The sequence below is a fragment of the Carcharhinus amblyrhynchos genome, chromosome 15 (assembly GCF_965287045.1).
Source record: "Carcharhinus amblyrhynchos chromosome 15, sCarAmb.v2.hapA, whole genome shotgun sequence".
Taxonomy (NCBI): domain Eukaryota; kingdom Metazoa; phylum Chordata; class Chondrichthyes; order Carcharhiniformes; family Carcharhinidae; genus Carcharhinus; species Carcharhinus amblyrhynchos.
The window spans coordinates 12,093,590-12,121,241 of NC_137338.1; the positions used below are offsets into that span (position 1 = coordinate 12,093,590).

The 27,652-nt window shown below is 44.3% G+C and overlaps 1 protein-coding gene across 1 annotated transcript in view; it reads right to left on the reverse strand.

Moving 5' to 3' along the window:
- Nucleotides 1–27,652, reverse strand: part of LOC145353068 (interferon-induced GTP-binding protein Mx3-like) — a 41,432-nt gene that overhangs the window by 9,515 nt on the left and 4,265 nt on the right. The window contains exons 3-10 of the mRNA XM_080203410.1: nt 26,579–26,716; nt 22,942–23,096; nt 19,290–19,428; nt 16,973–17,171; nt 13,759–13,837; nt 12,556–12,678; nt 5,289–5,433; nt 3,322–3,480 (exon numbers count right to left, since the gene is read on the reverse strand). Coding sequence (XP_080059536.1) covers nt 3,322–3,480; nt 5,289–5,433; nt 12,556–12,678; nt 13,759–13,837; nt 16,973–17,171; nt 19,290–19,428; nt 22,942–23,096; nt 26,579–26,716 — 1,137 coding nt within the window. The remainder of the gene's footprint in view (nt 1–3,321; nt 3,481–5,288; nt 5,434–12,555; nt 12,679–13,758; nt 13,838–16,972; nt 17,172–19,289; nt 19,429–22,941; nt 23,097–26,578; nt 26,717–27,652) is intronic.

Genomic DNA, 27,652 nt, shown 5'->3' on the forward strand with positions numbered 1-27,652 from the left:
GGTTGTGGGAGTGACGTGGACTGGGACCTGAATACTGAAAGGTACAGGACACTTAGGAAGGACAGGAAGACAAGAAAAGGTGGAGATATATTCTGTCGTTAGTGATGGTATTAGCGCAGTGGTTAACACTGCTGCCTCACAGTGCCAAGGAGCTGGGTTTGATTCCCAGCCTGGGTCACTGTCTGTGTGGAGTTTGCATGTTCTCCCCATATCTGCATGGGTTTCCTCCAGGTGGTCCAGTTTCCTCTCACAGTCTGAAGACAAGCTGGTTTGATGCATGGGCCATGCTAAATTCTCCTGCAGTGTACCCAAACAGGTGCCAGAGTGTGGTGACTAGGGAATTTTCACAGTAACTTCACTGCAGTGTTAATATAAGCTACTTGTGACAATAGTAAATAAGTAGAGAGAGATGGTCTAAATTATGGAAAGCAGGATGTGGGAACAGATTGGGTAGAGATGAGAAATGGTAAAGGCAAGAAGTCACTTGCGGGAGTCATTTTCTTTAAGTTAATTTATTAGTCACAAGTAAGGCTTACATTAACATTGCACTGAAACCCCCCTAGTCACCACATTCCAGCACCTGTTCATGATGATGCAGCTAATCAGCACGTCTTTCAGACTGTGGGAGAAAACTGGAGCATCCAGAGAAAACCCACATAGACAGGGGGAGAATGTGCAAACTCCACACAGTGACCCAAGCTGAGAATCGAACCCAAGTCCCTGGTGCTGTGAGACAGCAGTGCTAACCACTGTGCCACCATTCTGCCCCTGTCATGTCATGTCGTAGTAATCACAGTCAGAAGCCTCACAACACCAGGTTAAAGTCCAACAAGTTTATTTGATTGTAAAGTAGATGGGTTTAACCATCAAATAAACTTGTTGGACTTTAACCTGGTATTGTGAGACTTCTTACTGTGTTTACCCAAGTCCAACGTCAGCATCACCACATCATGTCGTAATAATCACATGGTAGAGTGAAGCAAAAAGGATGAGATAATGGGAGCTTGTCAGAAAAGTGCAGTGACAATCTTCACAGATTTTAATCTACCTACAAACTGGAAATGTGAGATGGGCAAAGGGAGCATAGATGAGGAATTTATAGAATGTTTTTGGGATAGCTTTTTGAATCATGTTCTGAACTCAACCGGAGGACAGTCTATACTAAACCTGATATTGTGCAATGAGATGGATTAATTAAGGATCTCCAATTGAAGGTGCTTCTAGGTAGCAGTGACCATAATATCATTGAACTTTACATTCAGTTTGAGGGAGAGAGGAGTGGGTCCAAGACTGTGGATGGATTTTCCGGTTGCATCCACCATCAAAGCCCCCCTGAGGTCCCGTGGCAGGCGGGACCAGGAAATTCAACTTTATGTTTTTAATTTTAAAATAGGACGATCACATGGGAAGAAAAGGAGTGCTGGCTAAAGTGAATAGGCAAATTAGGTTAAGGGATACGTCAACAGAGATGCAGTGGAAAGATTTAACTAGTGGTTAACTAGGGAGATTAATGATAGAATCAAACTTAAAGAAAAATGACAATCATGCAAAGACAGGTGGAAGTTCAGAAGATTGGACAAAATGTAAGGAACAGCAAAGGCTAACTAAAAGATTAATAAGGAAGGAGTAAGCTAACCAGAAATATAAAAATAGATAGGAAGTGTTTTCATAAATATTTAAAAAATACACAAGTTTTTAGAATTCATTTATAGGATGTGGGTGTCACTGGCTAGGTCAGCATTTATTGCCCACCCTTAATAGCCCTTGAGAATGTGGTGGTGAGCTGCCTTCTTGAATCACTGCAGCCCTGAGGTACGCCCACAGTGCTGTTAGGGAGTGAGTTCCAGGGTTTTAACCAAGTGAAGGAACGAAGATACAATTCCAAGTCAGGATGGTGAATGGCTTGGGAGCCTCCAGGTGGTGGTGTTTCCAGGTATCTGCTGCTCTTGTCTTTCTAGATGGTCATGTGTTTGGAAGTTGCTGCCGAAGGAACCTTATTGAGTTCCTGCAGTGCATCCTGGAGATGTTACACTGCCACTGTTCATTGATGGTGGAAGCATTGAATGTTTGTAGAAGGGGTGGCAATCAAGCAGGCTGCTTCGTCCTAAATGGTGTCGAGCTTCTTGAGTGTTGCTGGAGAAAGGCAAATACAGAGTATTCCTTTACACTCTTTAACTTGTGCCTTGTAGATGGTGGCCAGGCTTTGGGGAGTCAGGAGGTGAGTTGCATTCTGAAGGATTCCTAGCCTTTGACTTGCTCTGATAACCACAGTATTTGTACGTCTAGTCTAGCTCAGTTTCTGGTCAATGGTAACCCCCAGGATGTTGATGGTGGGGGATTCAGCAATGGTAATGCCATTGAAAGTCAAGGGACAATGGTTGGATCCTCATTTGTCGGAGATAATCATTGCTTGGCTCTTGTGTGGCTCCAATGTCACTCATGTTAAATGAGTTAACAAAATTAGTATTGATTCTATAGGCAGTGAGTATAGAGAATTGATAATCGAAAACAAGGACATCCTGGCTTGGAAACATATTGCTGTCGCTGGATCAAAGTCGTGGAACTTCCCCCCTCACAGCACTGTATCCCTGAACCACGTGGACACCAGTTATTTAAAAAAGCAGCTCACCACCAATTCTCAAGGGTAATTAATGATGGGCAATAAATGCTGGCCTAACCAGCGATGCCCACCGCCTCTGAAAGAATAACAAAATAAAAAAGCAACACCTTTTAAGGGCGGCACGGTGGCACAATGGTTAGCACTGCTGCTTCATAGCTCCAGGGACCTGGGTTCGAATCCCGGCTTAGGTGACTGTCTGTGTTGAGTTTGCACGTTCTCCCTGTGTCTGTGAGCATTTCCTCCCACAGTCCAAAGATGTAAGGGTTAGGGTGATTAGACACACTAAATTAACCCTGAGTGCCCCGGGATGTGATAGATTAGAGGAATTAGCAGGGCAACTAAGTGGGGATAAGGCCTGGGTGGGATTGCTGTCGGTGTAGGTTCGATGGGCTGAATGGCCTCCTTCTACACTGTAGAGGATTCTATGATTAATGTATTCAATAGCTAGTGTGGGTTCTGATATGTGGTTAGTTGCATATATTCTAATCTGAACTGGTTGATTTAATGATTGATGTAAGGAGATTTTGATATGCTGGGGTTAGGCACAATGAGCTCTGATGAATAGTCAGGATGATTGAACTCCAGATGAATCCTTGGTGAGTGAAGGTTTATCTGGTACACTTAATGAATGTTCTTGTCACAGTATTGAGCCAGTGATCTTACCATGCAGGGTTACACACATTAATTATGCAGTCAGGTACCTGTAATGATTGCCAATTTCTTCATCGCCGGTTCTTCCAACTTCCTAATCTCAGTCCTTACAAGTGATTCAAATGTCTTGTAATTGACAAATCCAGGCAGCTCTCTCCCACGGTAAGAATTCTCAAATTGTAGGACTTCGTCATGTAAGTGATCCCGGACTAAAAGAGAGAATACGGCAATTGAGCAAAATCACTTTGTAAAACCCCAAGGTCAGAATCTTACCATCACTCACGCCGGCAGGATGAGAAAATCCCGCCGGAGGGAATGGAGATTCGGCTGGCCGCTAAAATCTCCAACCTCATCCCAGCGGGAGCGTGGCATGAACAGAAGGTGAGATCGTGCCCCAGGTGTCTTTTTGTTTACTGGTTTAAGAGAAACATGGAATCCCCACAGAGGCCATTTGACCCATGGGGCCTGTGCTGACTCCCTGACACAGTATCTTACCCAGGCCCTCTCCGCACCCTATCCCCATAACCCGGTGCATTCCCCTTGGCTAATCCATCTAACCTACACAGAGTATAAATATTACATCATATCTAATATATTTGCTCCTTTAAAACCTGAACACTTTCATCACATATTGCTTGGTCAATTCCCCAACCAAATGGTCTACCTCTAACTGCAGTCAATTGAACTGATGCAGTACTAACTGCAGTTTAAAATGGAGATGGAAGATTAACATTCCTAATGTGCAGAAGGAAGCCATTCAGCCCATCGAACCTGCACCTATAACAATCCTATCTCGGCCCTGTCCCTATTAATCCACGTATTTACCTTGCTGGTGATTCTTGCACTAGGGGGCAACTTATCATGGCCATTCAATCTAGCCTGCACATCTTTAATCTGTGGGAGGAAACCGGAGCACCCGGAGGAAACCCACGCAGACAGCACTTTCGACAGTGTAGCATTCACTCAGTATAGATTATATGTTGGTGAAGGACTTGAATCCATCAACCTTCTCTCCCAGACTTGAAGAAAAGAGATTTTTGCAGGTTGGGTTGGTTGGCCATGCTAAACTGCCCCTTGTGTCACAAGATGTGTGGGGGGTTAGCAGGATAAATATGTGGGGTTACAGGGAAAGGATCTGGGTAAGACTCTCTGCCAGAAAATTGGTGCAGACTCAATGGGCCAAATGGCCTCCTTCTGTACTGTGATTAACAGCTCCTTGGTTAGAGACACATTGGAGCTTTTTTCTATAGCCTTTTGGCTAAGATCAAGTGTAGTATCGACATGCCACACTTGGTTGAAGTCATTAAGTTACATTTCAGCTTCATTTGAAGCAATTTTTTAAAGCGGCATCTGGGCCTTTTGGCTAAGATGCAAGTGAGATCAAGCCTTGGAGGAGGAGCTATACCTACTCCAATCAGCTTGGATCATGTGGATCAAGCCCAAGACAGGAGGTGAGAGCCCTGTCTCGTCAGCTTGGATCAGGAATGTCCCAACTTGTTGGCACTCTGAATTGACTTTAATTTGACTTGATTGGATTGGAATAAAGTAAACAAAAAAAAACTGTGATTAACACTGCTGCCTCATAGCTCCGAGTACCCGGGTTCAATTTCGGCCTTGGGTCACTATCTGCATGGAGTCTGCACATTCTCCCCATGTCTGTGTGGGTTTCCTCCGGGTGCTCCAGATCCCCCACAGTCCAAAGGTATAGGTTAGATGGATTAGCCATGGTAAATGCACAGGGTTACAGGGATAGGGCCTGGTTAAGATGCTCTGTCGGAGAGTCAGTGCAGACTTGATGGGCCGAGTGACCTCTTCTGCACTACCAGGATACTATAATTCTGTGAACTTGTCTTCTCCAGGGTATCTCAGAAGCACGGGAGGGCTGGTCATCACCTCCAATGTAACCCTCCTTGAGACAGACCTTCAATCAGAAAGTCAGATTACATTGCTTTAGTGCCAATCATACCTCAGCTAGTAGTCTAATTAAACAAAGGGAGAGCAAATGATTCACACTCACAGTTTGATATATTCTTATCCAGAAATGAATTCCAAGCTGCAAACTCCTTCCGTATTTTGGTGATGTACCTTTCCCCGTTTAGGTGATTTGGAGGTTCTTCCCCAGTTGTCAAGCTTTTCGTATGATTGCAGAACGTGTTGATTTTCTGTGATCAATCAACGTATTGGAAAGTTACCATTGTGAAAACACAAGAAAGCATCCAACAAGGAATAACTGTTTTACCATTGAGATTTCTTCCTTCCTCAGACCATGTGTAACTAACACCATCCACTTGCACGGTGGCACAGTGGTTAGTATTGCTGCCTCACAGCACCAGGGACCCAGGTTCGATTCCCAGCTTAGGTCGCTGTCTGTGCAGAGTCTGCGTGTTCCCCCATGTCTGTGTGAGTTTCCTCCAGGTGCACTGGTTTCCTCCCACAGTCCAAAACACATTCTGGTTAGGTGCGTTGGCCATGCTAAATTCTCCCTTAGTGTACCCGAACAGGTGCCAGCGTGTGGCAACTAGGGGATTTTCACAGCAGCTTCATTGCAATGTTAATGTAAGCCTACTTGTGACACTAATAAATAAACTTGAAGCTTTGTCTACCCATTCAAACTCCCAAGGAAACTTTCTTCAAAATATTCCCTCCCTTGCAGGAAACATTCCAGAATCCTATCCAATCTTACAGCTTGCCACCACTGGTGTTTTCCTGCGGACATGTCTGAACCTGCTGCAGACTAATTGAGTACTATGGTTAAATGACAGCTCCGATGTTGCTGTTCTGTTTGACCGCCAAATATTCTAAGCAATGGAGATGGACCATGGCCTTTCCTCATTAGCAATTCCTAAATGCCGAGGCTTCCATCATCCCAGCTATTGTTATACAGCTGTCTCACCAAAGAGATTTGGAGACTTGGGAAGGCGATGGCCTAGTGGTATTATTGCTGGACTATTAATTCAGAAACTCAGCTAATTTTCTGAGGAGCCCGGTTCGAATCCTGCCGTGACAGGTGGTGGAATTTGAATTTAATAAAAAAAGATCTGGAATTAAGAATCCACTGATGACCATGAAACCATTGTTGATTGTCAGAAAAACCCATCTGGTTCACTAATATCCTTTAGAGAAGGAAATCTGACCTACATGTGACTCCAGAACCACAGCAATGTTGTTGACTCTCAACTGCCCTTGCGCAACTGAGGATGGGCAATAAATGCAGGCCAGCCAGTGACACCATGTCCCACGAATGAATAAAAAACACGAATCCTCTATTGATAGTGCTTAACTATTTGCAGATCCAAGGCTTGGTCATACTGTTGTCTCCATGCATTGAAGCATAGAAACTAGAAGCAGGAGTAGGCTGTTCAGCCCTTCGAGACTGTTCCGCCATTCACTTTGATCACAGCTGATCATCAAATTCAATATCCTGATCCCCCCCTTCCTCCCATATCCCTTGATCCCTTTAGCCCCAAGAGCTATATCTAATTTTGCACATTCTCCCTGTGTCTGCATGGGTTTCTTCCGGGTGCTCTGGTTTTCTCTCTCAGTCCAAAGAAGTGTTGATTAGACAGATTGGCCATGCTAAATTGCCCCTTAGTGTCCAAAGATGTGTAGGTTAGGGGGATTGGCGGGGTAAATATGTGAGGTTACAGGGATAGGGCCTGGGAAAGATGCCCTGTCATAGAGTCAGTGCAGACTTGATGGGCTGAATGGTCTCCTTCTGTGTTGGAGAGATTCTATGGTTCTGTCTTTTCTTTCTCTTTGTAACAGAACTTTGTCCTTTTCCTTCATGTTGGTTTCACTGCTGGCCAGCTCTTGACCCTATGAAGTGTTGACATCTTTGAGTTATGTGATTATGGCTTCATTATCCTCTTGCAACTTGAAAGTTCTATGGCTTTTCCTGTTGAACGCCTCCTCTTTGCCACTCAGCTGCTTCTTCAACTCTTCAGTCTGTTTCTTGTAGCTTCTGGCTTCCTCATGGAGTATAAAACATCGCTGAGTCTTCTCTGCCAACTGGTTTTGTCAGTTGGTTCCGAGCGATATTAAATTCACTTTCCTTCTCTTCATAATTTTCTAGAAGAATATATTTTGTCCTGAGGGATTCTTGTGTGATGTAAAGGCATTTCAAAAGGGTTCTCTTTTCTTTGTGAAGCTTGCCTTCCTCATCTTGAGCTTTCCCGCAGTTGAGTAGAGTCACCTCAAGTGTTATCCATGGCACTTCCATCCTGCTGATTGAGACAGTCTTTCTTTCTTCGTGTTGCTGATAGATCACACATTCCTCTTGCATTTGATTTTGAAACGATAATCAACTGTTCTTTCTACTGTTTGTCCTGTCATTGCCCTTTCTCTGAGGCCTTGTGTTACCCTCAGGACTCTAACCTTCTCTCTGGAGTCTCTTGTTGCCCTTGGCAGGGTTGCCCTCTCTCGGGATTATCTTGTTCTCATAGAAACATAGGACATTACAGCACAGTACAGGCCCTTTGGTCCTCAATGTTGTGCCGAGCTATGTCCAAACCCAAGATCAAGCTATCCCACTCCCTATTCCCCTCAGAGAAGTCTGAGGTCTCTTGTAATGTTCAATCCATGGCTATTCTCCTATCTCTTGTATTCCCAACTGTGAATATGTTCTTTCTTCAAGACAGTCACTCAAAGGATGGGATTGGTCCTGAAGCCATAAAATCCTGAGATCAACAGACCTTTCCATTGTCCACCCCTTGCTCGCCTCAATTCCCATGGCGGGTGGGGTGGTAAAATTCCAGCCAGGCTCTCTGCTTTATGAGCTTTCTGTGGTTATATTTTTCCAGTGCTTTTCTGACCCTCCCCCTACTTTTCTGATCCCCACCACTGCCCCCTCCCCCACCACGACACACACACACACACACACACACACACAAAATCATGGGCCTTTCTCTTTTACACTTTCAGAAAAATTGCTGCCACAACTCCTACTCTGGGCTCCGAAAATCAACCTCATGGCAATTCCTTCTCTTTTACTCTGCAGGCCCCTTTTCCCTTGAACTCTGCGCTGTGGGAGTTCTGGCAGGTAAGCTTCTCTTTCAAGTTGCAAGCTGTGGATCACTTTGGGCTTTGATTTTCCGCGCCTTTATGACTTTCTCTTTTTCTTCAAGCTTCTCAACTTTTAAAACTTTCTCCTGTTTGACAACAAACGTTGCAGCAATTGCTGCCCTTAACTCTTCTTTTAAATTCTGCAGTTTTCATCATTTTTGTACTGCGCATTGGTCAGAATATTGAAAACCGGAGTTCAGACATCTTGTTGAAGTTGTACAAGACATTGGTAAGGCCACACTTGGGAGTACTGTGTGCAGTTCTGGTCACCCTATTATAGGAAGGATATTATTAAACGAGAAAGAGTGCAGAAGATATTTCTTAGGATGCGACCAGGACTTGATGGTTTGAGTTATAAGGAGAGGCTGAGTAGACTGGGACTTCTGTCCCTGGAACGTAAGAGGCTTAGGGGTGATCTTATAGAGGCCTATAAAATAATGAGTGGTATAGATCAACTCGTTAGTCAATATCTTTTCCTAAAGGTAGGGGAGTCTAAAACTAGAGGGCATAGGTTTAAGGTGAGAGCAGAGAGATACAAAAGGGTCCAGAGGGGCAATTTTTCCACACACAGGATGGTGAGTGTCTGGAACAAGCTGCCAGACATAGTAGTAGAGGTGGGTACAATTTTGTCATTTAAAAAGCATTTAGACAATTACATTGGTAAGATTGGTATAGAGGGATATGGGCCAAATGTGGGCAACTGGGATTAGCTTAATGGTAAAAACATTATCCCAGTAAAGAAGGCAAATGGTATATTGGCCTTCATAGTGAGAGGATTTGGGTATAGGAATAGGGATGATTTGCTGCAATTGTAAAGGGCTTTGGTGAGGCCACACCTGGAATATCGTGTGCAGTTTTGGTGTCCTTATCTGACGAAGGATGTACTTGTTACAGAGGGAATTCAGCAAAGGTTTACCTGGGATGGTAAGTCTGTCAAATGAGGAGGGACGAAGTCAAATACGATTATATTGACTGGAGTTCAAGAGAAAGAGAGGGGATCTCATAGAAACTTATAAAATTCTAACAGGGTTAGACAGGGTAAATTCAGAAAGAACGTTCCTAATGATGGCGGAGTCCTGGACTAGAGGTCATAATTTGAGGATAAGAGGGTAAACCTTTTAGAACTGAGGTGAAGAGAAATTTCTTCACCCAGAGGGTGGTGAATGTGTGGAATTCACTACCATAGAAACTGGTTGAGGCCAAAACATTATGGGATTCCAAGAAGAAATTAGATATAGTTCTGGGGCAAGAGGGATTGAGGGATATGGGGAGAAGGGGGTGATCAGGGATTGAATTCAATGATTAGACATGATCATAATGAATGGCGGAGCAGGCTCGAAGGGCCAAACGTTCTACTCCTGCTTCTAGTTTCTACGTCTCTAACTGTGTCACTCAGGTGTTTGCAATTTTCAGTGGTGAAGCTTCTTCAAATTTTTCTTCATGCTTTCTTCTGTCTGTCTTGTCCAGCTTCAACTTTTCATACCTTGGGACACTGTTCTGGATTCATGCATTTAGCTGCCTTTCCCACTACTATAGTGCAGCACAGTGGCATAGTGGTTAGCATTGCTGCCTCACAGTGCCAGGGACCTGGGTTCAGTTCCAGCCTCGGGCCACTGTCTATGTGGAGTTTGCACATTCTCCACATGTCTGCGTGGGTTTCTGCTGGGTGATCCGGTTTCCTCCCACCGTCCAAAGTTGTGCAGGTTAGGTTGATTGGCAATGGTAAATTGTCCTTAGCATCAAGTGGTTTGGCAGGATAAGTAAATATGTGGAGTTATGGAGATAGGGCCTGGATGGGATTGTTGTCGGTGCAGGCTGGATGGACCAAATGGCCTCCTTCAGTCATGCTAAGTTGCTCCTTAGATGTGGGGATGGGCATAAGTGGTGGCAGGGTGTGGGGTGGGCTGGGTTGAAGTGGGGGTTGGGTGGCTGGGGGAGAAGGAAGGTGGTTCTGGCTGGGGGTGAGGGTGTGGGCAAATTGTCAGTATTGATGCTCCAGCTGTCATGAACATGGGACAGAGTCGGCCCTTTCCTGTCTGTCAGTTTCATCCGCGCGCATTTAATTTCAATGTATTGGCTACTCATTTATAAGGGGCTGGTTCTCAGACCTCGATTAAATACCAGTGTTGCTAACTCATAGTGCTCTCCCAATTATTAGAACAAAGAAGAACAAAGAACAACACAACACAGCACGGGAAACAGGCCCTTCGGCCCAACGAGCCCGCGCCGCCGTCCCACTGTCTCAGTGTCCTATTCATGATTTTAGCCTACGCCTAATGTGCGAGGATCAGGGAGGTCCAATTTAGGGACAATTTAGTACCCAATCAATCAGCCTAAAAGTACATCTTTGGGGATATGGGAGGAAACCGGAGCACCCGGAGGAAACCCACGCAACCACGGGGAGAACGTGCAAACTCCCACAGACACAGGCCCAAATCCATGTGTCCGCACAGCAACAGAGATAGTCTCTGAGCTGTCATGTTGCCCTCGAGATGGTCCAGTTCAAGCACACATTTTAAAAAAGCACACATTGAAAAATCACGGTAAGTTCAGACAAAAAAAGGAACAACCTAGAATTTAACTCCAGCATATGATTCTCAGGCTGGTGGTTGTGTTGTGCACTCTCTCCGCAGTGATTTCCATATCCATTCCACTGATTTCTGGCATTGGCGTGGGAGTGGGTGTGGAGGAGGGTGGGAGCAATAACAGGCTGGCAAGTCAAACCCCGATCTCAGTCTTTTATCTTTGATCAAGTTGGTGGCCTGTTTTAAATCAGTCCCAAGAGTGAAACGAACCAGCGATTTGCGAGTGAACACTTCCTGGGAGCGGAACTGGCCTTTGGTTGTAACGCCGGCTACAGGAGCCCACTTTACACACTGCACGATTCTCTCTATCCCACCGAGTCCAACCCCACCCATTCACTGAGGATTAATGTTATGGAAAATGGAACACAGAATCAAACAGTGCAGAAGAGGCCCTTCAGCCCATCAAGTCTGCACCAACATGCCAGAAACATTCTCTAATCTCATTTACCAGCACTTGGCCCGTTGCATTGAATGCCAGGTGCTCATCCAGATAAATCCAGTTTATGGGGAGGTGATGCCTATTGTTATTATTGTAAAACTATTAATCCAGAAGCTCAGCTAATGTTCTGGGATCTGGATTTGAATCCTGCCACAGCAGATGATGAAATTTAGAAACATAGATGATAGGAGCAGGAGGAGGCCATTTGGCCCTTCGAGCCTGCTCTGCCATTCATTACGATCATGGCTGATCATCCAACTCAATAGCCCAATCCTGCTTTTTTCCTATAACCTTTGATTCCATTCACCCCAAGTGCTATATCCAGCTGCCTCTTGAATACATTCAATGTTTTAGCATCAACTACTGTGGTAATGAATTCCACAGGCTCCCCACTCTTTGGATGAAGAAATGTCTCCTCACCTCCGTCCTAAATGGTCTATCCTGAATCCTTAGCTAGTGATCCCTGGTTCTGGACTCCCCCACCATTGGGAACATCCTTCCTCCATCTACCCTGTTTAGTCCTGTTAGAATTTTATAAGTCTCCATGAGATCCCCCCTCATTCGTCTGAACTCCAGTGAAAACAATCCTAACCTAGTCAATCTCTCCTCATACATCAGTCCGGCCATCCCCGGAAACTGGTAAACCTTTGCTGTACTCCCTTGAGACAAGAACATCCTTCCTCAGAAAAGGAGACCAAAACTGCACACAATACTCCAGGTGTGCTCTCACTAAGGCCCTATATAATTGCAACAACACATCCTTGCTCCTATACTCAAAACCTCTGGTAATGAAAGCCAAAATGCCATTTGCTTTCTTTATCGCCTGCTGCACCTGCATGCTTACTTTCAGTGATTAATGCACAAGGACACCCAGGTCCCGCTACACACTCCCCGCTCCTAACTTACAACCATTCAGGTGATAACTTGCCTTCTTCTGAATTCAATAAAAAAAATCTGGAATGAAATATCTACTGATGACACCACTGCCGATTGTTGTAAAAACCCGTCTGGTTCACTAATGTTCCTTAAGGAAAGAAATCTGCAGTCCTGACCTGGTCTTCTGGCCTACGTGTGACACCAAAGCCATAGCAATGTGGTTGACTCTCAACAGTCCCCCAAGAGCAACTAAGGATGGGTAATAAATGCTGGCCAGCAAGTGATGCCCCATGTCCCACAAATGGATAAAAAAAAGACCTCACCTCGATCATGAACATCACCTTCTCATCATAGGTGGTGGGAACGCCAGTGCTGTACGTTTGCAGACTTTGCAGAGTTTTGGACAGTTTCGTTTCAACATCCTTCCTCAACTGTGGCAATGATTTCTTGCAAAGACAAATCAGGAGAAGATCATTTTTACGAACAGAACAAGTTGATTAAGTGAGCAAACTTGGTCATTTTGATCAGCCCTTACCCCCATTAACCCTCTTTCCTCGCATTCCCCCTCAATCCTTTGCCCCTGATGAAATAAGGAAGAAAGACCTGCCTATCGTGACGCCAGTGAGGTACTGTTGGAAGTCTAGTTGTCGCTGGTTGGAAATGCACTGGGACAACCTACAGCACGTGGATTGCAGTATTTCAAGGAAGCAAAAGGGATGGTCAATAAATGCTGGCCAGCCAGCGACATCCATGTCCTATGAATGAATTAAGAAAACTGAAGAGGATCGCTGCGCACAGCAAGATCCCACAACACGCCACCCAATAATCTGTTGAGATTGCAGGATAGATACGGTCAAAAGACTCTAGCTCACCTTTGCCACGGAATCTTTTACGTTTATCTAAGAGAGCAGACGGAACCACAGTTTATGGTCTCAGTTCTGCATCAGAGGGTCAGCTTAGATTTTTGAGCTGAGGTTTCTCAAGTGGGACTCGGACCACAACCTTTAGATGCAGAGGCAAAGGTGCGACCACAAAATCTCAGGTGATCGTCAACCACCCCACCCTGTCTCAACTCGTGGCCTTCCCTCGTGAGTTATGCCTCAACTTGCATTTGAGTGAAAAAGTCTCTGTTCACTACTAAACATTCTCGTAATTAAACTGCGTCCCCCCCACCCCCCTCCCCCCCCCCACTCACCACCCCCCCACCCGACTACCCCTCATATTTAACGAATGATAATGGCCCAGAAAATGGACCTTGGAAATGAATACCCTTGAGCACAATGTCTCCCTCCACCCACCAACGCAATGGGAAACATTCTAGAATTTCGGGCCTGGAGATCAGAATTCCCAGAATGATTTTAACATGTGGAAAATCCCACCGGAGTTTGCAAAACGCACCTGAATCAAATGAAACCCTCGCTAGGAATGCCAACTTGGAAGAATTCTACCTCTGAACCCTAGATTATAATGAGGAATCATGGCAACCCAGACATCAAAGACAGATACTTTGACAAAATAAAACTTACATTGATGTGATTAACAAGTTCTGTTGTTAGTCTACTCGCTAAACATGGGATGCCAGCCTTCCCCTCATCCAGAAGATGCCTGAATAGCAAATTGAACAAGAAAAATGCCAGTGGTTAGGATTGATGCCTTGTGAGAAAATAGCTAAGCACTCCAACAAGGAAACAGCATTATATTTTTTGATGTTGTAACAGGACAGGATGTTTTCAAGTTCCTCCATTGCTTCATCCCTCCCTATCTCTGTAATTTGCTGCAGTCCCACCACCCCTGAATTCTAACAGAGGAAATTGGGCATGTCAGCTACGACTCTCACCAATTTTTACAAATGCACTATAGAAAGCACTCTTTCTGGTTGTATCACAGCTTGGTATGGCTCCTGCTCTGCCCAAGGCCGCAAGAAACTACAAAAAGTCGTGAACGAAGCCCAGTCCATCACTCAAACCAGCCTCCCATCCTTTGACACTGTCTACACTTCCCACTGCCTCGGAAAAACAGTCAGCATAATAAAGGACCCCACGCACCCCAGACATTCTCTCTTCCATCTTCTTCCATTGGGAAAAGGATACAAAAGTCTGAGGACATGTATCAACTGACTCAAGAACAGTGTCTTCCCTGCTGCCATCAGATTTTTGAATGGACTTACCTTGCATTAAGTTGATCTTTTTCTACACCCAAACTATAACTATAACACCACGTTCTGCACTCTCTCCTTTCCTTCTCTATGTACATAGAACATAGAACATAGACCATTACAGCACAGAACAGGCCCTTTGGCCCACGATGTTGCGCCGACCAGTTAAAAAACAATGACCCTCTAACCTAAACCAAACCCTTTCCATCCATAAACCTATCCACAGATCTCTTAAACGCCCCCAAACTAGGCGCATTTACAACTGCAGCAGGCAGGGCATTCCAATCCCTCACCACCCTCTGGGTAAAGAACCTACCCCTGACATCTGTCCTATAACTACCACCCCTTAATTTAAAGCTATGCCCCCTCGTGCTAGCTTTCTCCATCCGAGGAAAAAGGCTATCACTGTCCACCCTATCTAAACCTCTAATCATCTTATATGTTTCAATAAGATCCCCTCTTAGCCGCCTTCTTTCTAATGAAAACAACCTCAAATCCCTCAGTCTCTCCTCATAGGACCTCCCCTCCATACCAGGCAACATCCTGGTAAACCTCCTCTGCACCCTCTCCAAAGCCTCCACATCCTTCCTATAATGTGGGGACCAGAACTGCACACAGTACTCCAAGTGCGGACGCACCAGAGTTTTGTACAGTTGCAACATGACGCTGCGGCTCCTAAATTCAATCCCCCTACCAATAAACGCCAAGACACCGTATGCCTTCCTAACAACCCTATCTACTTGATTCCCACGTTCTGCACTCTCTCCTTTCCTTCTCTATGTACGGTATGCTTTGTCCGTATAGCGCACAAGAAACAATACTTTTCACTGTAGACTAATACAAGTGACAACAATAAATCAAATCAAATCACCCTTCAAAATCTTTTCATTCCTTTCATTCTGGTACTTTGCACACCTCCAGTTTCAATTGCTCCCCCATTGCTAGCTGTGACTTCAACATCCTAAGCTCTAGAATTAGAGCTCCCCAAACCTTTCACCTCTCTCTCTCTCACCCTTGATGGCATTCATCTAGGGCAATGTGACCGTTCTATTGGTCATATTGCCCTGGACGAGGTAAATTTTTCCAGCTCGGTGATTATCCTGATGTTTGCCTCCATTCTGAGTTGAGGACCGGTGTGTGGCCTTGGAGTTTTGGCTGGGGATTAGATTCCAGCATGGGGAGGTTTGTTCAGTGCTGCCCACTGGTCTCCTTTTGCCGCTGCATTGTTGTGCTCTTGACACAGCAGGGGACCTGTGTGTGGTCAAGAAAGTTTCAATCTGTTATTTTGTTCATTTATGGGATGTGAGCGTTGCTGGCTGGGCTGGCACTTGTTGCTCACCACACTGTACCACCGTGCAGCCTCAAGAAGCTCCTTCAAATGTTCACATTGCCTCAATATGACTAAATCCCAACATGGTAATGACCTTCCACACTTGGACTGTCCCCGCCTGTGACCTCAAAAACATTGACTACTTCAATATTTTTGGGTTAGTGTGTGCAATGGAATCAAATTCGCATTCTGATGATTAATTAGATAAGAATATAAGAAATAGGAGCAGGAGTAGGCCATCTGGCCCTTCGAGCCTGCCCCGCCATTCAATAAGATCATGGCTGATCTGTCGTGGCTCAGTTCCACTTTCCCGCCCTCTCCCCATAACCCTTAATCCCCTCTCTTATCAAAAACCCATCAACCCGCTTCTTAAAAATATTGAGCGAGGCAGCCTCCACCACTTCAACGGGCAGAGAATTCCAGATATTCACCACCCTTTGAGTGAAGAAGTTCCTCCTCAACTCCGTTCTAAACCGCCCCCCCTTTATCTTAAAGCTGTGTCCCCTAGTCCTACTGTCCTTTCTGAGCGGGAAGAGTCTCTCCACCTCTATCCTATCCATCCCATTCATCATCTTATACGTCTCAATGAGATCTCCCCTCATTCTTCTAAACTCTAACGATCAAAATATTTTTAAAGATCAAAAATATTTTTAAATTCCACACATCAAAATGGCATAAAAATGACAAAATCAAAGCGATAGAGTGAAATGGGTCACAGGTCAATCCAAGGACAAAAGTTGAAGAGTTCAAATCATAGGATCCCTGCAGTACAGAAGGAGGCCATTCAGCCTATTGAGTCTGCACTGACTCTCTGACAGAGAGTTGGATTTTCCCATCCTACCTGCCACAGGAAACTTAGCGGGCAGGACACAGGCAAAGGTCCATCGACATTTGGGCGGGATTTTCCGATCTTGGGGTGAGCGCGGTTGAAAAATCCCGAGGCTTACTTCGGCCCTCTCCTCTGTCTTATCCCCGTAACCCCACACATTTACCATGACTGATCCAACTGACTTAGATATCTTTGAAAACTAAGGGGCAATTTAGCATGGCCAATCCGCACATCTTTGGAACGTGGGAGGAAAACGGAGCACTAGGGGGAAATCCACCCAGACATGGTGAGAACGTGCAAGCTCCGCATTCCAGGTTGGGATGGAATCCAGGTCCCTGGTGGCATGAGGCAGCAGTGCTAATCATTGTGCCACCGCGGAAAGAAAAATGAGAGGAAATCAATTGGAAAAAAGTCTTCACACGTTACTTGAAATGTTCATGGTCCTCAAAGAATGCCTTCTCTTTTGTGATTGCGTCATCCAGTGTCAATTGGTCATTGATCTCCTTTTGCCCACGGCACTTGACAATCATGTAACCTTTCCTCAGCTCCACCACGATGTTTTGTACAATGTCAACCACATTCGCCTCTGTTCCTTTATCGACCAGGTCAGGTTTTGTTAGAATGCCTTCAGATTGGAAATAAAAGGCAAAATAAATTTACTCAGCTGCACTATTTCTTTTCAAACAACTCCGAATGGATCTGAATTCGCGCTGAGAGCGGACATTTGGTGAGAGTGGGGGCAGAATTTTCCCAAAATTGCACATGCTGCATAATGTGAGAAAATCAGTACATAAGAATATAAGAAATAGGAGCAGGAGTAGGCCATCTAGCCCTTCGAGCCTGCCCCGCCATTCAATAAGATCATGGCTGATCTGAAGTGGATCAGTTCCACTTTCCTGCTTTCTCCCCATAACCCTTAATTCCCTTGTCTATCAAAAACCTATCTACCCGTGACTTAAATATATTCAACAAGGTAGCCTCCACCACTTCAATGGGTAGAGAATTCCAGAGATTCACCACCCTTTGAGTGAAGAAGTTCCTCCTCAACTCTGTTCTAAACTGCACCCCCCCCCCCACCTTATTTTGAGGCTGTGCCCTCTAGTTCTGTTTTCCTTTCTAAGTGGGAAGAGTCTCTCTACCTCCACCCTATCTAGCCCCGCTGGTTTCACAGTTGCCTTTCCTAGTCAGATCCAACGGCATTGTGTGTAATTTAAACTGCTGGTGAGGATTACACAGCCAGCATTGGGGGAGTGGAGGTTCGGGGAGGGGAGTGGGGAAGGGGTGGGCGGGAGGTGGCCTAAACCCGTCGGCCAGGCTATGATTCAGAGACTGGGCTTCCATTTTTAAATGGTGGCCTATTCGCAAAGTGCAGTTAAAGGCCTCCCTCCCAAAACCTCCCGACATCGCGCAATTTAGTGGCCATAATGGGATTTGCATCTGCTGTGAACGAGGCCTGAAAATTACGGAGTGGGAATTTGGAGAGAGTGGGGATTTGGTGAGAGTAGGAATTTTGTCACAGGGAGGGAAGTGGTGCTGCATTTTAGCCTCCAACCCTTAACAATTTTTGTGTTGACTTGAGGGCCTGAGGCAGCAATCATTTAACTTTTTGTCCCATCTTTGAGTGCTTAGTGTAAGTTAATGTGTCGAAAGTGAAAACTTTCTATCACACTAAAATAAAATCTAAATAACGTGGATGTTCAGATTAAGATGTGCTGGAATGTGTCTCCTGCTGAAGTCTTTGCAGGGATTCATCAACAGAGAAAGTGACTGATAGGGCTATGGTGTTTTGACCTAGAATAATCAGTGCTCCCCATCTTTAGTCAGCCTTTGCACCTTGAGGGATCTTTCATAACATGTCTGGAGAGTCACAGATTCAAGATATAGACCGAGACTCTCTGGCCACGCTCATCTGAAAACCAGAGATTCCTGCCTGATTTCAATGGAATGTTACATGGTCTACTCCCCTGCCTACTAGAATTCCAGTGGCGGACAAGATGGGAGAATCCTGGTCATATTCTTTCCTTTTGTTACTTTCAAGTGACAATTCTGCCTCAATCAACTGTTTGGGATGAATTATCTTTCAGTAAAAATCTTTCTACTACCTTAGACAACACATATTGCCAGACACTAATAGTCCTCCAGAGCAAACACAAGTTAGTAGCTATGAGCGTGGCTGTGTCACAAGAGTATGGATGAAGAAACTGTAATGACCTCAACGAGGCCCTTGAGGTGGACTTCTTGGACTATGAGCTCCCTGATTGAGGTAACGATTGCCTGACCAGAGAATCTCACCTGTGTGTATAATGAGGAGTATCAGGTCAACTGACACCCTGGATTCTGACTTTCTATCTGAGTGGAGATGGCTTTGTAAATAAAGGGATACTGGTGAAGTTTATTTATGAGTGCCACAAGTAGGCTTATATTAACACTGCAATGAAGTTACTATGAAAAGGGACGCCAGCCTGTGAGGAGTTATTTCAGAAATTACCTGGCCCATCTTTGCTCGCTCAATTTACAGTTTCCCACCACAATCTCTATTGTCCAACCTCTCCAGAAAGGAATAAATATTGGATGGGGGCCAGAGACGGAGATGTCGAGACATTGTACTGGACATGTTGGCTAGACAACAAACTCTTTTCACAACTTTTTCTCTTTACTAACACCGCAACAGAAAGATTATTCTCTGTCGCGGGGTCCAATTAAAGAGTCCATAGTTCCCTTTCCTTAGCTGATATACAATTACCCAGAGTTCTCTCTCCGGTGGGGTCCACTTCCCGGGCCATCTTCAGAGCTTCCGTCGTTGCGATGTCAACATTGCAAGGCACAACCACGAGGTTAATGGTCTCTTGTCGTTTAATAAATTTCTTAATGAGGCTCTTAATCTGAAATGGAACACAGATCACGTGACAGCAGAATCAAAAAGAATGTTTGGTGAAACTTATGGCAGTCAACACTACGTTCAAGTTCATCAAACAAGCGCATTTTCCTTTTACAGACAGTAAAATTTGTTGTGTGCTTGCTGATTGAGCGGGAAACACTTGAGGCGATATGTGAATGTTGGTGTAATTTCAAAGCTTGCACTAGGGGCGGTGGCAGGGGCTAGTGCCAGGGATGCAGTGTCAGGGGCAGCGTCAGAGGGGCTTCCACTGGGGAGGTCCATGGGAGGTGGCAGGCAGATTCCCAGTGTCTGTGAGGGTGTGGGTGTTTTCCATGTCTGTGGGGTGAGGGGGTTCCCCTTGTCCCAGTGTGCTTGGCTGGGGGAGGGGGCTCTAACCGTGTGTGTGGAGGGGAACCTTAGTTAAACAAATGGAAAATTCTGTCCCGTATAGAAGAAAGGGTACAACTCTAAAGTGGGTGCAGGAGCACAGGGACCTGTGTATCTGTGTACATAAGTCATTGAAGGAGGCAGGACAGGATGGGCATATAGTTAATAAAGCACACAGTATTCTGGGCTTTATTAATCAGGGCTTAGAGTACAAATACAAATATATGAGTTGTAAACTCATGTATAAAAGACTGTTTCGGCCTCAACTGTTGAAGGCACAACACGTTCGGAAAGATTTATAAGATGATGAGAGGGATTGATAGAGTGGACGTGCAGAGACTATTTTCTCAGGGGGATGTAGCTGTTACTAGGGGGCATAACTATAAGGTTCATGGTGGGAGATATAGGAGGGATCTCCAAGGTAGATTCTTCACTCAGAGAGTGGCTGGGGTGTGGAATAGACTAACTGCTGTGATAGTGGAGTGGGACACTTTAGGAACTTTCAAGCGGTTATTGGATAGGCACATGGAGCACTGCAGAATTATTGGGAGCGGGATAGCTTGATCTTGGGATTGGACATAGCTCAGCATGACATTGAGGGCCGAAGGGCCTGTACTGTGCTGTAAAGTTCTATGTTTCTACGTTTCTACGTAATGGCATTAGAGAGACTGCACAAAAGATTCATGAGAATGGTTTCAGGGATGAGGAATCTCAGTCATGTAGATAGGTTGGAGAGGTTGGGACAGTTTTCCGTAGGGAAGAGAAGGCTGAGGGGAGATTTCAAAGAGCTATTCAAAGTCATGAATGGGCTTGTCAGAGTGGAGAGAGAAAATCTGTTCCCACTCAAGAGGTGCGAGGGCACACAGATTTAAGTCAAAAGGAGCAATGAGGAAAAATATTTTCACGCAGTGATTGGTTAAGATCTGGAAAGCACTGTCGGAGATTGTGCTGGAGGCAGATTCAGGAGAGGAATTCATAAGGGACTTAGAGTTATCTGGAAAGTAAGAATGTGCAGGGAGAGGCTGAATGGCCTCCTTCTGTGCTGTAACAGTTCTGTGGTTTGTTCTTAAAAGTGCATTGGTTCAGAAAATGTGTTCAGAATCAGTAAATTTAGTAAAAGTAGGACATTTATATAAAGTAGAAAGAGAAGAAAGTCTTGTATTTACATAACATTTTAGGATGTCCACAAGGTCTGACAGCATCTGTGGAGAGAGAATCGAACTGTTTCGAGTCTGGATGGAAAGGGTTGTCCAGACCCGAAATGTTGGTTCTATTCTCTCTCCACAGATACTGCTGTGAGATTTTCCAACGTTTTCTGCTTTTGTTTCAGATTCCAGCACCTGCAGTAATTTGCTTTTAACTTTGGGTGGTTCCATTGTTTTACAATCAGTGAAGTACTATTAAAGTGTAAGCGATCCCCCTTTTCCCACCTTATCTGTGAACGATATGAAACTTAGTGAAGGGGGAACTGATGTACGTAAATAATAAATAACTGAGACAAATTAAGAAAAGTCTGAAGAAAACGGGAGTGGAGCATAGTGAATCAATTGACCCTGTTAATCTTTAAGCACTGGCATGGTGTTTACTTGCAGTAATCAAAGTTTAAATAAACTTTAACTTTAAGGTCTGCCTATCTTGATACAAAGCCTGTAATGTGATTGATGTGGTGTACTGTGCTACTGTTAAAGGAATTGAACAGACAAAATCCTGCAGGTTGGCGTTCTATGAGATTAAATGTTAAATTGGTATGGTTAAAATTATACTTAAATTTGTAACGAATGTGCCTCATACGCTGGTTGCTTGGAAACCGAGAATTTGGCAGTGATGAGTTCATTCACTGGTTATTGGTGTGAGGGCTGGAGCACAAGAAACTAGCCATGCAAAATGATTAAAGCTTGACAAGGCCCCAAGAGACAACTGGCCAGGGAAGGCTGGTTCGGCTGATCCAGAGCCCATTGTGTGGGCAGGATCCACTGAACGGAGTATAAAAAAAAACCAGGCCCCGAGGTGATCACTGGTTAGTTCAGGATAAAACAGGCTGGCCAACCACTTGGAGACCAGAAGGAGAGAACTGATCTCTGACCTTCTGACTCTCTGACTGCTTTGATCCTCAAATATTAAGCCCTGGCAACTTTGAATATGCGGACACATGGTTGGTTATGAGTCTTATTGGGTGTAAAATTTGTAGAGTGCTCGATAAATATGCTGTGCGCAAACAATAATTTGGTGGTTGTTGATACCCAGAATAAACTTCTAAACCTAAATCAGGGATAATAACTTAGAGTATCTGTTATTTTATTAAATTTGTGACGTTAATGTACCTTTAAGAGATGTTTTTTTCTAAATCATGTTTGCTGCATTTGTAAGTAGGCTTTTTTGGCTTCAGTTGTTTTCTCATTTTGGCACCACATATTGAGAAAACCTTTTATTGCTGCTTAAAGGGGGTTTGTTTATTCTTACTGGGTGTTTAAGACTCTGCACTGGTAGGAGAAAAACTGGTTGGCAGGTCAGGTGATAGGAGCGCTTTCATTTTCAGTTCTGAGCTGCAGGTTTCAGTTTTAGAAGGGACAGCAAGGTGGAAAGAAGTGTCTCTCCCTCTCTCTGGTTTTGGAAATTCTAGGGGTTAGCTGAAAACCTTTGTGGAGTAGAAAATCTGCTGTTGGTGGCTTGGCTGGAGTCCCTGCTGTTTTGGGAAGCTATTCTGACATCAAACTGTTCTGAGTCTATCCAGAGAACTGCAGACTTCATCCAAAAGACTCAATTCCTGTCTCACATGAAGGTTAGTCGATGCTGTATTAAATTTGTTTGAAGAGTCCTGTTTATGGGATTGGTTTGATTGAGACAGCTGCAATATTCATTAAAGGTTATTGTTATTGTTTTGGTGTTGTTTGTAATTGCTAGAAGTTGTTGCTAATATTCTTACTATACATGTTAACTGTATTCTTGAATAAACTTCGTTTGGCAAAAACTCCTTAGTGGGTTATTTGAATCACACCTGAAGTGAAACCTATCAAGCTTATCTAGCCGAATTCCAGATGCAAAATTTATGATCAAGGCCTCACAAAAAAAACAATGAGACAATCATCCTTATTTTCAGTAAATAGAAAAGGTGATCTATTAATCTTCATACCTGGTCTTCGATATTTATTGGCTGTTTGCCAACTGCAACTCTGGCGATTCCTGGCAAATCTATAAGAGTCAGATCAGGCACTCTGGTGGATTCAACTTCAAGACTGATCAATTCACTGCTGATTTCCTGTCCTTCTCCTGCGATTGTGTTCTGGGCTGGTAAGATGTCACATATTGAAAAGTAACTAGATTAGACATCGTGATAAGACGCACTATCTTGTGCAGTGAGTAATTAATGTAGCTTAAAGAGAAATCAGGCTCAAATATATTGTTTATGAGACTTATTACAACATCTTCCCTCGGTTATGTACACCTAGCTAATGCCCTGAACTTATTCTGTGCCAATCACCCAACTCTTTGCACTTACTGAGAAGCATTTGATGCATCTATCAAAAATATGGAATAGTTATCGTGATGTACACTGCGGCATGGCCCTTTAAGAGGATGGGTCAGGTGACTCATACCATGTGGACTTTATTGTCCAGATGAGATCTCAAATCTGATGGATAAATGCATCACTGCAAATCAAGATATAAGGTGATAGGTCAGATATCCCATTCATCCAAAACCCAAATGTTTGTTATGGATCTGTTAGCATCTGAGTCATGAGTGAACTTGACATTGTAAGGTCTTAAAATGGTCTCAGATAGAAGAGTGTCTGCAGTTTTGACATGGTGGGCGATATTGAAGCTTTTGGAAGGGTACAGAAGGAGGGTCAAGAGCCGAATTGCAAGTTTGAAGCATCTTACATGTGAAGATAATCTCAGGGACCTGAGACTCTAAACTTTAGAGGTGAGTAGACCGAGAGGTAATTTGATTGAAGTAAATGATTAAGAGGGAAGGCATTGGCTAGGCTATTAATCCAGAAACTTAGTTAATGTTCTGGGACCCAGCGTCGAATCCCACCACATTAGATGGTGGAATTTGAATTTAATAAAAAATATCAGGAATTAACTATCTACTGATGACCATGAAACCATTGTCAATTGTTGTAAAAACCCATCTGGTTCACTAATGTTCTTTAAGGAAGGAAATCTGTCTTCCTTATCTGGTTTGGCCAACATGTGACTCCAGAGCCACAGCAATGTGGTTGACTCTCAACTGCCCTCAGGCAGCTAGAGATGGGCAATAAATGCTGACCAGCCAGCGATGCCCATGTCCCACGAATGAATAAAAAAAAGTACTGAATGAGTTTGTGTAGACAGCTTGTTTCAGTTAGATAAGATAGTAAGGGCAAGGGGGAAAGGTAGGAGTGGGGGTGGGGCACGGGTTGATTACCATTTCAAGCTAGAGGTGGTGATATTAGGAGGTGGTTCTTTTCTATGGAATCAGAATGGTCCTGTGGAAGAGGCTGCCAGCTCATTCAATGGCTGCCTGCTTGCAGGTTTCCTTCGAGCTGGTACAAGATCTCCTTGACTAACGTCAGTCTCCTAAGAGGAAGGTTCCATATTGTTTCCTCTAGATTGATGGGGGCTTTTGGCTCTTCCAGGAGACTACATGACCTTCAGGAGCGCTAAGTTAAATTGTTTAGATATATTGTGAAGTGCAAAGCAATGTGACAGGCTGAATAGACCAATGGATCTTTTCCTGATTGTTATTGTTTCTATGCGTGTAGGTGATAAAATGTGTCTTAGATTAGGAGAGCCGTCAGTTCCATATCATCCTACACTTTCAGTAAATTTGCTGTCTTCTCACCATTGCATTTAAAATACAAGAAATCTATTCACTTTACCTTTCAATGGTGATCAATGCTGCCTCACAGCACCAGGGACCCGGGTTTGATTCTGGCCTCGGGTGACTGTCTGTAGAGTATGCTCCCCATGTCTGCATGGGTTTCCTCCGGGTGCTCTGGTTTCCTACCATACTCCAATGATGTACAGATTAGATTGGTTGACCATGATAAATTGTCCCTAAGTGTCAGGGTGATTGGTAGGGTAAAAATGTGGGTTACGGGGATAGGGCCTGGGTGGGATTGTTCCAGTGCACAGTCAATGTGCGGACTGGCCTCATTCTAGGCTGTAGGGATTCCATGCTTCCATTTCCTCTTTAAACTGCAGTTCGTACTGCACCAGTTCAAATGACTACAATTAGAGATAGACCATTTGGTTGGGGAACTGACCAAGAAGTAATGCATGACGAAAGTGCACAGGTCTCAAAGGAACAAAATATATTACATGTTACGTACTATTTACACTCTTGAATTATTGAATAAAAAGACATCCTTCTTATATGAGTAGATGCTGGCCTTTTAATAGCTTTGTTACCATTAAATACACTTGTTAAGATGTCACACTGGAGGGTAATCATTAGATTAGAATCTGACAGCAATAATTATATTCGGGACAGGAATTTGCCATTGTGTTTTCTCAGGCTATTCCTCACTATCTTATGGTATATTGAAGCCCAAATATTCACTGGTGGGTTTCGGGGGCCAGAGTGCAGACAATTCCCAAAAAAGGATTGTATCTCACACCACTTCACCCCCACCTCACACAAACCCCGTGCTATCATATGCCCCTCTAGCAATGTCCCAAGACACCTCGCACCTTCCATTCCAACCCATACCCCATCCCATTCATCCCCAAAGCCTTTTTATAGCCAGTATGCCAACTTAGTGCCAACTCATGTGAAACCATGCCTCCTACCCACCACCTTTACACCCTCCATGCCAATTCACCCACAGTGTCCACCTTGGGCAGGCCTCAGGGTCTGTGTGGAGACTAAATAAAGTTCTTAAATGACTATTGATTCATTCAATATTTTTAAAAAAATGATAAAATTACATCCACTACATTTAACTTTCTTTTACCTCAAGCATTTTTACTCATAGTCGCACCTTAAAGACTCAACAAGTACTTGGAGTTGTCAATTAAACTGTGATCTGACAGTGTGAGGATGGATGTTATTTTTTAAAATAGTTTTGGGGAATTGTGTTATTCTGTAAAGAAGGTTGCATGTCTGTGTGTGTGAGTGCTTCTTTTGGGTTAACCAATTAAACTGAATCAACAAATTGAGGGATAAATTAAAAGGCAGTGCCAGGGTGCCTGATGGGCAACGCTAGGTTCCAGCCCCCTTCTCCCCAGCTCCTAGGGAGGGCCTCCATGGCCCCCAGTTCTACTGGTGAGGCCATCATGTCTTTTCCCGTTTGATTGGGACCATACGTTATCTTGCCGGAGAGAATCTTTACCGACAGGGCTGCAGAGGCATGTGAGCCCGGATGGGGCTAACTTGTAATATTTCAATTCAATTTTAAATAGGAATTAAATACTGAAATCAGCCTTGCCTCCTTTACGGGCGCGAGGTTGGCCTCGGCGAGTATCTAGTAAGATCACGACAGGCAAGAAATTGGGTGTGAACCTGATTTCTTAGCTCCCTCATGCTCTTACCGGCTTGTCCCGCCCATTGGCCATTGGGCAAAATAGGAAGATTGTGCCTATATGTTTTCAAGAAGAATTTAGATATACCTCTTGGGGCTAAGGACATCAAAGGATATGGGGGGTGGGGGGAAACGTGGCATCAGCCAAATGAGTTAGACAATCAGCCGTGATCATGATGAATGGCAGAGCAGTCTCAAAGGGCTCCTATTTTCTATGTTTCTTTATCTGTACTGGATGAGAGAAAAAACTGTTGGAACAAACCTTTACGAATTTCTTCTTCCACCTCGGTCACATTTTTAAGTCTGCGTGAGTAATTGTTGTAGCTTATTTTTCCTTTCCAAACATTGTCCTTTTTGACTTTTTTGAGCTTCAGTTCCAGTGGGCACCTTGTCACAATTCCTGTTATGTTGAACACAAAGCCAATGACTAAAAATAACATCTCAATTCAAATTAAAATATGGCTTGGGTGAGGGATTATTTTGGACATGTCCAATCGGGCAAGGTGGTCTGAAACAACAGTCTTCCTTACGGAATCTTCCATTTTAAACGTTGGTGCATTGTCTTAAAAATATAATTTAAATTGACTGGATAGTGCGAGTTGGTACCTTAAGAACCTCTTACAAACAAACTCAATAAATATGTTCTTTATTAACAGCCTGTACTTTTGATGATATTTCCTCCAAAGGAGAATTACTGGCAAGTATTTCTGTCCCCTAACGAATGGCAAAAACTTCTAAAGCTCATTTACTCGCGTCACAAATAGGCTTACATTAACACTGCAATGAAGTTGCTGTGAAAATGCCCCAGTTGCCACACTCCGGTGCCTGTTCAGGTACACTGGGGGAGAATTTAGCATGGCCAATGCACCTACCCAGTACGTCTTTTGGACTGTGGGAGGAAACTGGAGTACCCAGCAGAACGTGCAAACTCCGCACAAACAGTGATCCAAGCCAGGAATCAAACCTAGGTCCCTGGCGCTGTGAGGCAGTTGTGCTGTCCATAAGTTGAATTAATTGAGTGAGATACAGAAGAAAGTCAACTTTAAGCATTGATTCCCTGGTCCTTGAAAGCCCATTGACTTGTTGGTGTTGCTTGCAGAAGGTGGGTACCTAGAACTGCTGCCAACCTCCTTATCCCACTCCCTACGCCCTGTGACCTCCTTCCTGCCGTCACACACCTCTAGCATGGATCCCTTGGCAATCCTCAGCTTCTGGGTGTATGATTGGCCGTGGTCACTGTCTAGCCAATTGCCCTACCTGTAATGCATAGCTGCCAGCCTTAATTGCCAGTAGCTGACAGGATGGAATTTTGACCCAGGATCCGAAGACCCGCTAC